The sequence below is a fragment of the Suncus etruscus genome, chromosome 5, assembly GCF_024139225.1.
Source record: "Suncus etruscus isolate mSunEtr1 chromosome 5, mSunEtr1.pri.cur, whole genome shotgun sequence".
In the NCBI taxonomy this organism is placed as follows: domain Eukaryota; kingdom Metazoa; phylum Chordata; class Mammalia; order Eulipotyphla; family Soricidae; genus Suncus; species Suncus etruscus.
Window position 1 is genome coordinate 97,491,619 of NC_064852.1, and position 12,474 is coordinate 97,504,092.

The 12,474-nt window shown below is 38.7% G+C and overlaps 1 protein-coding gene across 1 annotated transcript; it reads right to left on the reverse strand.

The window, feature by feature from the left end:
• Nucleotides 1–752: 752 nt before the first annotated feature.
• On the reverse strand, nucleotides 753–11,496 carry DHRS9 (dehydrogenase/reductase 9). Its single transcript, XM_049773525.1, has 4 exons — nucleotides 11,154–11,496; nucleotides 9,773–10,031; nucleotides 4,546–4,709; nucleotides 753–976 (listed from the first exon to the last, which is right to left on the reverse strand). The coding sequence occupies exons 1-4, from the start codon at nucleotides 11,464–11,466 to the stop codon at nucleotides 753–755; spliced, it is 960 nt and encodes a 319-aa protein (XP_049629482.1). The 5' UTR covers nucleotides 11,467–11,496.
• Between the last annotated feature and the right edge of the window lie 978 nt (nucleotides 11,497–12,474).

The following is a 12,474-nucleotide window of genomic DNA, read 5'->3' on the forward strand; positions in this document are numbered from 1 at the left end:
GCTGCATGTAAAAGCAAATGCACTATCGCTGTGCTATCTCTCCGGCCCAGTTCTGAATTTTTTTTTTGTTTTTGGGCCACACCCGTTTGATGCTCAGGGGTTACTCCTGGCTATGAGCTCAGAAATTGCCCCTGGCTTGGGGGGACCATATGGGACGCCGGGGGATTGAACCTCGGTTGCTAGTGCTTGCAAGGCAGACACCTTACCTCTAGCGCCACCTTCCCGGCCCCAGTTCTGAATATTTTTTTTTTATAAGGAGCACCTTTAATATTCTGGAGTTATTCTTAGAGTTGAGGAAAGAAGTATGGGGTAGGGAGAGGTGGTGATCATTTTTAGATAAAGAAACTTTTAATTCCCTTATCATACCATGAAGACAGGTCCAAGTATGGTACAATTATGATCTTGTTTTTTTTTTTTAATTTGTTTTATTTAGGTGGAGCATACCTGGCAATGCTCAGAGGTTACTCCTGGCTATGCGCTCAGAAATCGTTCTTGGCTCTGGGGACCATATGGAACATCAAGGATCAAACCCAGGTCTGTCCTGGGCAGCCATGTGCAAGGCAAAAGTCCTATGGCTGTGCCCCTTTAAAGAAGGTTTGAGAAGAGATCTGGGAACATCATTCATGATGAAAAGATCCTTCATTTATTAAAGGAAGCATCATCTAAATGAGACTGTATAAGATAAAAGAAGTTGAATGAAGAAGAAACCAGTGGATGTCATAGCCTAGGGCAGGCATTTGGGTTTAACCAACTTACACTGCTTTGGGATTATCCAATTCTATTCTATGTTTCAACAATAAAAAATCTTGCAAAACAGCTGGCATGTGAGACAGAGGAATCCAGAAAACCTTGGCATCTTTTCCAACAACATAACGGGTTTTAGGGAAGAGACTTGTGAGGGCATGCTCCATGCATTCCACCACCAGGGAGAGGTCCAGATTTACAAAGTTTTTAGTGTCTTTCAGTTTGTCTATACCTGTGAAAGGAGACAAGAAACTGTTACTGGAAGAAGGGTAAAAATTTTGTGAAGCTAAGGTGTTAGGGGCAGGAGGCACTTATAACTTTATATTAAATATACCACCATCACTGAAGCCCATAATGATGGTTTGCATCTACTTCTCAGGAAAGGATGCAGCTATCTGTCTCATATTTGGGTGGGTAGCAGAGTCTCTCTCGGGTCAGGCCAAAGTCTAAATTGCTGAGTTCCACCTCTGATGCCTGACATGTAGCTGTTAAATGGGGCTTAACAATTTCAATTTCTATCAAATTTCAAGAAGATGCAGATGGTGCTGGTCCAGGGAGGAAATGTTAGAGCAACAATGAAAATACAGTAGGAGTTCAAAGTAGCTACTCTACAGTCAAAGGAATGACATCACACACCACATAGATGATAGTCTTCTTCCAGCTTTAGGCTTTGGGGTTTCTTCCAGTGGTGCTCAGAGGACCACATAGTACTTTGGATCATACCTGGGCCTCTTACAGGCTGTGAATGTGATCAGCCTTTGAGCTTTCCCTATGACTGTATAGTAGCTACTTTGAACTCTTACTGTGTTTGTGCTCTACCTTTTAGTGAGTATATCTGAGCCCCTAAGTCATTTGTAGAGGGCACATCCAGTGACACTCAGGGGTTTCTCCAGCTCTGCACTCAAGAATTATTTCAGACAGTGCTCTGGGAATCATATGACATACTGGTGATTTAATCTGGGTTGGAAGTGTGCAAGGCAGGTGCTCTATCCACTGTATTATTGTTCCAGTTCCTGGGCCCCAAGTTTTAAATAGGAAAACTTTAATAAGAACATCAGAAGATGGGCTGCAACAATAGCACATTAGGTAGGAGGTTTGCCTTCATGTGGCCCACCCAGGTTAGAAACCTGGAATCCCATATGTCCTATATACTCTCCTGAGCCTGCCAGATGTAATTTCTGAGTGCAGAGCCAGGAGTAACCCCTGAATGCCCTGGGTGTGACCCCAAAACAAACAAAAAGAACAACAGGAACAAAATTGGACTCCATGCCTTCTGAAACAAGATATCTGGTCCAGGACCCAGATATGAAATATTTTTAAGACACAAGAACAGTATTTATGATCCAAAGGCATTTAAAAAGTATTCATGTCAATATCAAACAAAGAAAACTTTTTGTTTATTTGTTTTTAATCACACCTGGAGATGTTTAAGGGTTACTCCTGGCTCTATGGTCAGGAATCACTCCTAGTGATGTTCAGGGACCATATGGGATAGTGGGGCTCGAATCCAAATTAGCCATGTAGAGGCAAATGCTGTACCCACTGTACTATCTCTTCAGCCCCAAGAAATATTTTTTAAGTGAGAAATTTGTTTCTGAACATATTATTATCAGCAGAGTAGGAAAATGTGAGTGAGAAATAGTTGACTATGGTGGACCTTCTAAATTAATAGTGGCTTGTTAGTTAGTGCTGGCAGATTTCTCAGACCTCACTATCTAGTTGATCCAGGGGACCACGAACTTCTTTCTCAGTGTGTGTGTGAATGGAATGTATATTGTTGGGTTGATGTGTAGAGGAAGAATTAGTCATTTCAAAAACCTCCCAAATGCATCTGAGTTGATTCTTGGCTCCACCTTGAAAACTTCCGGCCTTGCAGCCATTGTCTAACCAAGCAAGCCCATGGATGAAGCAGGATCACAGAAGGTCTGACAGACACAAAGAGCTGGGGTACTGATTCACACATAATGGGAACTCAGTAAGTGAAGATTTTTCAGGGCTACGGAGTTTGAAGTATAGGTGAAGTCCTTACACAGGAAGTTCCACCAGATCCCCAATGCCTTCTTTATATCATACTGTAAGCCTCTCAAGTTCATGGACAGGTCAGGAAACTTGGACACAAATTTTGCTCTCTGCTACCAGTTATGCAGTATTGATTCTTTCTCTGTGCCTCTGTTTCTACAGGTTAAGATATATTTCTATCTCCAGTTACTTATTTGGGTGATTTATTTATTTATTTATTTACTTACTACTTTAGGGTTTTGTGCCACACCCAGAGGTGATCAGAGGTTACTTCTGATTCTGCTCTCAGGAACCACTCCTGGAAGGCTTGGGGGACCATATGAAATATTGGAGATCTAATTGGGTTGGCTGCATGCAAGGCAAATGCCCTACCTGAGCACTAGTCCAAGTATTTGGGCATTTCAAACAATAATCACCTAGACTGGTGATAAATACATGGTAAGTATATATGATAGTAATCATAATCTAATATTTAGCATTATTCTTCCATCCATTACTCAGTCTGACTTATGTTGCTTCTTCTTCTGTCCATTGCCTCCTGTGCATTCCTGCTCTGGGAAGTTTCCACCTAATCATTCTCTCCAGTAATCTAGGGCTTATTCATACCTGACTTGCCCCATACAAACTTATTTACTAACAATACTAGTTTCCTGTATGAATTTATTGGTCAACTAGAGTCCACACCTTCTTGGGTGATGGATTATGTGTAAGAAGTAAAGAATCAAGGGGTTGGAGTGGTGGCACAAGTGGTAAGGCTTCTGCCTTGCCCACACTAACCTAGAACAGACCAAGGTTTGATCCCCCAGCATTCCATATGGTTCCCCACGCTAGGAGCGATTTCTGAGTGCATATCCACGAGTAACCTCTGAGCATCATAGGGTGTAGCCCAAAAACAAAAAATAAAGAAAAAGGAAAAAAAGGAAGCAAAGAATCAACATTATTGTTTGCTGTTTAGACTCATAGTTTTATAGCTGTACTAGGTTACTTTTTTGCTATTAATAGTCAGAGTCTTTCTATTTTGTAACATCAACAAATCTCTGAACAATATTGAATCAATGGATGGTATTTACTAAGAACAGGACATAAATGCAAAAGTGAAGATTATGAGCTTCTGTCCATGCATATGTATTTGATTCATGTACCAGATGTAAACCTAGTTGTTTCCCAATTTCTGCTAATACAACTCTTTTGAAAAACATGTGATATAATCCATAATACACTTATAGTCTAAAACTTGGCATATCATAATTATTTATAAATACTCCAAGAAGCCAAATAATACTAGAATAAAGAGGAATCCTTGTTGCTTGACTCAGTCTAGCCCAATGGTTTAATGCCACAGCCCTGCAGTACAGCAATCAGATCTAGCAATATTTGGGGGCCACCAGGATTACATCTAGCAGTGCTGTGGTGGAGTCTGGGGTAAAAAAGCACATGCAGTGCTAGGGATTGAGTTCAGAACCTCACATCTTCTAGGCAGGTGATCTATCACTTGAGCAATTTCCTTATCTCAGAACTTAATTGTTAAATTATGTTTACTGGACTGGAGCAAAAGTACAGCAGGAACCCTAATTGCCTTGCATGTGGCTGACTTGGATTCAGTCCCTGGCACCCCAAATGGTCTTTTGAATGCTGCCAGGAATGATTCAGAGCTAAGAGTAAGCCCTGCATTTTACCAGGTGTGGCCCCCCAAACAAAAACAAAATAAATTTATGTTTGTTCCTCTTTCATGAGCACAAGACAATAAATTTCAGAGGATCCTGGATTCACCCACAAACTCACTTTTGGCAATGTAACCTTCTCCGTACTGTTGTTTGATATCTGGAGACAATTGTTCCCAGAGGGAAAGTTTCTTTCTAATGGCCAGTACTGGATCTGACAGTGCTGTTTTGAACATTCCTGGTTCGATGCATGAAACATGCACACCAAAGGCTTTCATGTCCAATCTGTGAAAGAAAAACACACAACAGTATTGAAAACGTTTAATACAGCTCTGGATGCTTAATTCTATGTAAGTGACTGTTTTCTTATGAATATTTTCATAAAAACACAGAATTGATTGCATTGGGAAAGTGTCTTGTTCTATCCTATTGTTTTGCCAACAAATATTGAGGTGAAGTGGTTGAGAGAGACCTGGGGTAGTGAGAGAACAAGAAAGGGATTATTAAATCTGACTGGGCTCCAGTGTTCCTTACACTTCCAAGTGTTCTGGATCAGGACAGGTTTCTTCCAAGTAATCAAGTACATGATGCTGAAATGAATTAATGACTGGTTGAACTTGTTATACCCTCCATTCTACTAATCCAAGGGGATTTCACTATAAATGAAGGTGAGCAACAGGACATAGTGTGACAGTCTCCAACATGACTAACCTGTTCCCTATGGTGATCAGTAAGCTCTTTCATCATGACATCACATTAAACTAAATGTGTCTTAATGCACTGGATAACAAATTATAGGGTGAGCATGATGCCCTTTCTTAAAGCAAACCAGCATATTAGAAACCATCATATGAATATTGATGCATAGTTAATGATGACTTCTACTTACACCAAGAATATCCACTTACAGAAAACATCATCATAAGTAAGATGTTTAAAAATCATACTTGGGAAGTAATAGTACATGCAGTAGGGCCTTTGCCTTGTAACCTGAATTAGATCTCCATCATTCCTTTTGGTGCCCCAAGCAACATCAGGAGTAATGTTTCAACACTAATCTTTCCTTCAGTGTCCATTTCCCTCCACCATGGTCCTTCCCATCTGTGTTTGCCTCCCACCCATCAGTTTGCTTTGACCTTGAAAGAATTTGAATTTTTATTACATTAAAAAGAACAAGTTTTTTTAAAATTTTATTATATTTAAGTTACCCATCATATTATCTCATTTGAATTTTATAAAGTAGCAGTATTAATGGGTCTTTGGGAAACTTTTCTGTCTACTCACTCATAAATATGGCTGACAGTCCCAGGACAAATGGCTTAAACTAATCAACTCAGCTTGCCAGGCAGGTACAAAGTAGTAAATAAGACTTGCTGGACAAATGAGTCTTAAGGAATGACAGCTTTTGCAAATTGAACTATTGCCCCTAAACCTTCCTTTCTCTGGAGCTGCCATTGAACTGTGGCCTGATTGTGTAGTTACCATTTCCAAAGTCAGTTGCATGATTTGGAAAGAAACACTCCTTATTGATCACTTTCAGACCTAGTATAGTTGGTTGCCTTGCAAGTCTCATGCAGAGCAATCAAGAGGACAATGTAAAAACTGAGGTCATATCCCAGATCTCTGAATAAAAAGTTTCATTTTTATGTGGTCCTTCATTTGTGTACATGCACATTAGTGCCTGGAAACATTGTTTGGATATACTGTGAATACATACATACATACATACATACATACATACATACATATACTGTGTATATTTCTTGGAAAAATGATAAAATGGCAAAATGGAGTTGCTCTATCCTTATTAATTTCAGTAAAATAATATGACTTTTAAATAGCAAGCTAAACATAGATCTAAAAACAGATCATAGCATAAACCTTCAATAATTGATTGATTAATAAAATAAAAGGATGAATACTGTAATAATGTTATATATAATTTTGCTTTTGCTTTTCTTACTCTCACAGTACCACTTGTTCAGACATCTTTTTTTTTTTGTCCTCCCATCTCCTCTCTATCAATGCTGCACTGAACTGCTGGAGATTTACCTGCATAAATTATATTTTGATAATTTGGGGTATATTCTATTGGGAGGACCAATAGAGAAAAGACTGACTCATTATTCCTTCTGTTTGGTCTTTTTTCTACCTCAACTGAAGAAGACAGTTTCTATACAGTCATCTTATAGAAACAGCCCTGTCTCATTGAACATTTGCCCCTTTGGATTAAAGGATTATGCTGTAATTATGTTCTAAACACCATACTACTATTAAGAATTTCTACATATGTGCATAGTTCATTATGTAAACCCTGCTCCATTTCTATCCATCATTTTTTCTGATGTGCTCCTGGCTTCAACTTACCTGATTCTGCTCAAAGATCATTCATGGTCATGTTTGGGGATTGTATGCATTGTAAGCGACCAAATCAGGGACAGCTGCATACAAGTTAAACACTTTGACTCTTGTACTGTTTCTCTAACCCCTATTTATCTTATTAAAATGTGCCATAACCTTTGTACTGTCTCTCTAGTCCCTACTTACCCAATTATAATGTGCCTCCATGCCCTCCTAAAACATTAACTGATAGAACCACTTGCAATTTACGAGCTTTAAGCTGATAGTAATAGGTGTCATTTTAGGTGAAATAGATCAGACACACAGCTACTCAATTGAGACTGAATGCATGAAGTTAGGCCTAATGTTAGGGCTGAATTGATAGCACAGTGATAGGGTGTTTGCCTTGTACGTGGACGAATCTTGGTTCGATCCCCAGCATCCCATATGGTTCCCCAAGGCCAGGAGTGATTTCTGAGTGCATAGCCAGGAGTAATCCCCGAGCATCACTGGGTGTGGTCCAAAAAACCAAAACCAAAACCAAAACAAAAAAGAACTCTAAATACAAATATTAAAAAGCAAATGGGAGAAGCTCATATTTTGAACTAGCAACATGTTTCTTATTTTACTCCAATCCGGAGCCTTCTCTTCTGTAATCAAATTAACTACTCAGGAATAGAAAGAAAAATATCATTTATGAAGGGGCCAGTGTGGTGGCGCTAGAGGTAAGGTGTCTGCCTTGCCAGCGCTAGCCTAGGACGGACCGCGGTTTGATCCCCCAGCATCCCATGTGGTCCCCAAGCCAGGAGCGACTTCTGAGCGCATAGCCAGGAGTAACCCCTGAGCGTTACTGAGTGTGGCCCAAAAACAAAACAAAAAAAAATCATTTATGAATAGAGAGGTCTTTTAGAGAAGCCCATCATCTGAGCTAGAGGTCTATGCAAATACTCAGAAGCAAGTCCCTATTTCTTAAATTCATTTTTTCCCTTTATTCTCTCATAGTGCAGTTTTTAGGTAACTTTGTGGCTATAATACTGGTAGTAGTCACAGAGAAATGGGAGCCTGTAGGTGGCTAAATATCTGAAAGAGGGAACCTTCCTTTCCCATAAAAGTTAATATAGAGACAAGATGGTAGGAAGAAACTTTATTGCTTTTTCTCATCTTTCTCATCTTCTCTCATCACATGGCTCAACAACTGGGACACGTGTGTGTGTGTGTGTGTGTGTGTGTGTGTGTGTGTGTGCATTTGTCATATCTTGCAAAGCTCAGAGGTTAATTCTGACTTTGCACTCAGGAATTCCTCCTGGTAGTTCTCAGAAGACTATATGGGATACTGGGGATAGAACTCAGGTTAGCTGCATGCAAGGCATGTACCCTACCTGCAGTACTATCTCTTCAGTCACTGGAATAATTTTGGGAAGGAGATGGCTAAAAAGGAAACTTCTGAATGGAAAATACTCTTAAAGAGCAAGAAAAAAAGCATTATTTGTGCATTGTACAGGTATCTCTGTTGATCTGACTTAGAGAATGAACTTGGAGGTGGATCAATTTTTCATCTAGACTGGCTACCATGTTAATGCAAAGGTGAGAAGAGGTAAATAATATTGCCAAGTCTTTGCACATGGAACAATCTTATATAGGAGGTTAGAAGTGTGGCCCAAACACAACTGTAATACTCAGAATGTCTACTGAAACAGTAATACCTATAATCTCCATAGAATTTTAATAAAGTTCAGTTATTTGTTATTCTAAGCATTCATTAGAAAAATTAGATCACTTATATCAAAAACATTAGGAAAACCTGTGTGTGAGAAAGACAACTTTTTTACTCATTCAGTTCAGTAGAAGAATGATGCTGAATGAAAGGAAATTAATTTGAAAACAGAGAAATAGAAATTATCCGATCTGAATTGCAGAGAAAAAAAATGCTTTACAAAGTGATAGGAACCTGTGAAACTCAAAGGACATAAAAGCCTAAGCTTTAGAGTCCTAGAAAATGAAAAAGGAATGAATTACATTAAAAAATGTTTGATTCAAAACCTGAGTAAACCCAATACTGGAAAAAGGCATAAAGCTAATAAAGAACCTTGCTGAATTCAAATATTTTAAACTCCCTCAAATCTATACCGGGGGCTAATGAAGATAGTTTTGCTAAACTGATCCTTTGTTTTGAACTCTGCGATACCTCAGCAAAAATTATGTAATCAATGTTTTCCCCTCTTCACTTTTGATTAGCACCTCCTTTCTCTGATTTTATTTTGAAATGGTGCATTAGAGAAAAGCTAACTTTTTTGGTCCTATTTTTTTTGTCTTGGGGGTGGGAGCATAAAGAAGTCTAAGATGCATAGAAATCTAGGTCTAGGCCTTACAATGAAAGGAAAAATACAAACATCACTTTGTGACAAATACATTTATCTTACAAGATAATTTATACTGATAATATGGTATTGTTGCATATGCAGCGAGCAGTAACACTAATGCAGAGGCTTACACTGATTTAATTTCTCTTATTTCTTATTCTTATTTAACAAATAGCCTGTTGAATGTAAATTTTTTTACCCCTCTCAGTATCATGCATCAATGCTAACAGTAAAAGAAATTAAAAGACATCAATTCAATCACTTACCACTTACCACTGATAATTCTATCACTTATTAGCTGGGTGACTTTGGAAACGATAACTAATCTTTCTTGATTTCAGAAATATCATCTGTAAACTGGGAATAATTTAAAGTACTAAACACAGTGTCAAAATATCTTTAACAAGACCAGTGGTCCTGTATATAGAACAGCATAGTGCTTGCCTTGCAAGCAATTGAACTGGGTTTGATTCCCAGTTTCCCATTTTTCCGAGTCTGCAAAGAGTGATTACTGAAGGCAGGGCCTGAGCCAAAAGTTAACACTGGAGCACGGCCAGGTGTGGCCCCCAAACAAAAACAAACAAGAAAACAAAAACTTCAATAACTATTAGAAATGATTATTTCCTAATATAGTGATGTTTGCTTTACCTTAAACTGTCGTTGAAGCCTTCTACTGCGTATTTTGATGGAATGTAGCCCCCTCCGCAGAATGCAAGCCGACCCCCAACACTGGAGACATTGATAATCCTCCCTTGAGCTTTTTTGACCAAGGGAAGCATATTTAGTGTCACACTGATAAGGCCAAAGAGGTTGACTTCAATAGGCTCTCTGTAGTCGTCCACTATCAACCAGTCAGTGGGAGCCAGCACTCCGAGAATGCCAGCATTGTTGATGAGACCCCAAAGACCTAGAAGAGAGGAAGGAAGGAAGCTGTGACAGGAGGTGCCAGGTACTCAGGCACCGTAGGCAGGAATATAGCACCTGCTTTACAAAATGACGCCATATTCGTGGAGTCCAATTCCTGCTTTGAAATACTTGGTAGTTTGGGAGAGTGTTAGCAGACAGGGTAGCAGACTAAATTTAAATAGTTGAAGCTCTGTTACAGTAAAGCCCTTTTACACAGCTCAATGTTAAAGTACCAATAGTGTCAAAAAGACTTTTTTTTGGCATTAAATCTCACTCGTACGCTGAATAGATCTAATTTTTGTACTTTGCTAAATGAGCATGCCAGAGAATATCTGTCAACTTTTCTCTTTCAACAAAGAACAATATGTTTTTTTTATTTTATTTTTATTTTAATTTGAAGTCATACCCAAATTTGCTCAGGGCTTACTCCTGGCTCTGAAATAAGCCTAGGAAGGGTTCCTGAGATTGCTTGGAGAACTGTGTGTTCATGTCTGGATTAGTTGTGTGAAAGGCATCACCCTACATTTGGCCACCTATTTAATGTTTATTTTTGGTAAAAAGTTTCATTATTCACTTGGCTTATTTTGAATATGGAGAGAGTCTTCTAAGGAGTCAGAAAATGACTGTCTAACACAAAATATCTGTCTGATAGATCATGACACCTTAAGCATCTCTACTCAAATTCTCAGGTGATTTTTGTCCTTTCCTATTGAAAATCTATTTTGTAGTGGGCAATATATCTCAGGTATCCAAATGGTAACTGGGGATTGTTTCTGTTCTATAAAATTTTAGCTTCCAATCTCTTTTGACATATGTACATATGTGTGGCTGGAGCAGTACTTCACAGGAGATGACCAGGAAAAGTGAATATTGCCAACTCAGTTCTAAATCTGAGAGAGAGAGAGAGAGAGAGAGAGAGAGAGAGAGAGAGAGAGAGAGAGAGAGAGAGAGAGAGAGAGAGAGAGAGAGATTGCAACTTGGAACTCAGGAACTCCTATGAATTGTGTAATCTTTAGTATACCACAGGTTTTTAGGAGTCATTCTTGAAATACAATAAAATAAAACACATTAGCTCTAGTTCTCCCACGATCACACCCCCCCCCACAACTATCATTGTACTTACCCTTTTCCCCAACTTGGTTTTTCACCCACTGGGCAGTCCTCTTGACATTCTCAGGGTCTGTTACATCCAAAAGCACTGTGCAAAGCCGTTCTGAAGATTCTGCTTTTAAAGCTGCTGATCCTGATTCAGTCAGACAGGCAGCAAGGACATGAAAACCTTTTTTATCCAGAGTTTTGGCTGCCAAATTTCCAAAGCCTGTATCACACCCAGTGATAAAAATGTACTTCTCAGCAATATCTGGAATTTTAAATTGTCTTTTATAATTCCATAAGAAGCCACAGAGAACAAGAAGGGCTAATAGCCAAAAGAGCATATTTGTTGTATGTAACAGAGACACTCCTTTCTTGAACTGAAGAAGATATTGTCCTTTAAAATTAGAAACAATATTCAAATTAGAAATATTAAGCCATTATATAGTTCAGGATGGAAGAATAGGATATTTTTAATGTATCTGAGTAAACAAATCAATAGTTCAAGAACATTTATTTATATTTGGTTGAGAAAGTAGTAATTTTTAAAAAATGACTTTTGTAAAGACAACTGTTGGAAAGATAATATATAGGGTACTTGTTTGCATACAGTAGACCAAAGTTTAATACCTGACATGCCATATGATCCCTTGAGCACTGCCAAGAGTAATCTCAGAGCATAAAAATCAGGATAATCCCTGAGTACTGCTGCATATGTCCCCCTCACAAAGGTAAGATAATTCTTCAAAATTAATAAAAAGGGAAACAGGTATTAAAGAAATTAATGTAAGGGTGATGGACCATAGAAAAATTGAATGAGGGCCCGGAGAGATAGCACAGCGGCGTTTGCCTTGCAAGCAGCCAATCCAGGACCAAAGGTGGTTGGTTCAAATCCCCGTGTCCCATGTGGTCCCCCGTGCCTGCCAGGAGCTATTTCTGAGCAGACAGCCAGGAGTCACCCCTGAGCAATGCCGGGTGTGGCCCAAAAACCAAAAAAAAAAAAAAAAAAAAAAAAAAAGAAAAAGAAAAATTGAATGATCTGAGCACAATTGTGAATAAAATATTTTTTTAGTATTTCTCTCTGATTTCATTCTTTGCATGTAGGAAAGCCATAGAATTTTATATACTTTTATAGTCTGCCATTCACAAACCCATTTTTCTGCATAATTTTTAGGGTTTTCTAAATATGTCATCAACAAGTAGAGACAGCCAGATTTATTCTTTTCCTATCTGGATACCCTCAATATCCCTGTACTTGCCTACATGCTATGAAAAGTACTTTCAGTACTATATTGAATAGAAGTGGCAGAAGTGGGCAACCTTGTTTTGGGCCTGATCTTAGAGGGAAAACT

Excerpts from the sequence above, each read along its gene's own strand:
- DHRS9 (XM_049773525.1), bottom strand. The coding sequence starts at position 11,466 with ATGCTCTTTTGGCTATTAGCCCTTCTTGTTCTCTGTGGCTTCTTATGG. Across the intron at positions 4,710-9,772 it reads GGCTTCAACGACAGTTTAAG|ATTGGACATGAAAGCCTTTG; the intron begins GTAAAGCAAACA and ends TTTCTTTCACAG. Across the intron at positions 977-4,545 it reads AGAAGGTTACATTGCCAAAA|GTATAGACAAACTGAAAGAC; the intron begins GTGAGTTTGTGG and ends CTCCTTTCACAG.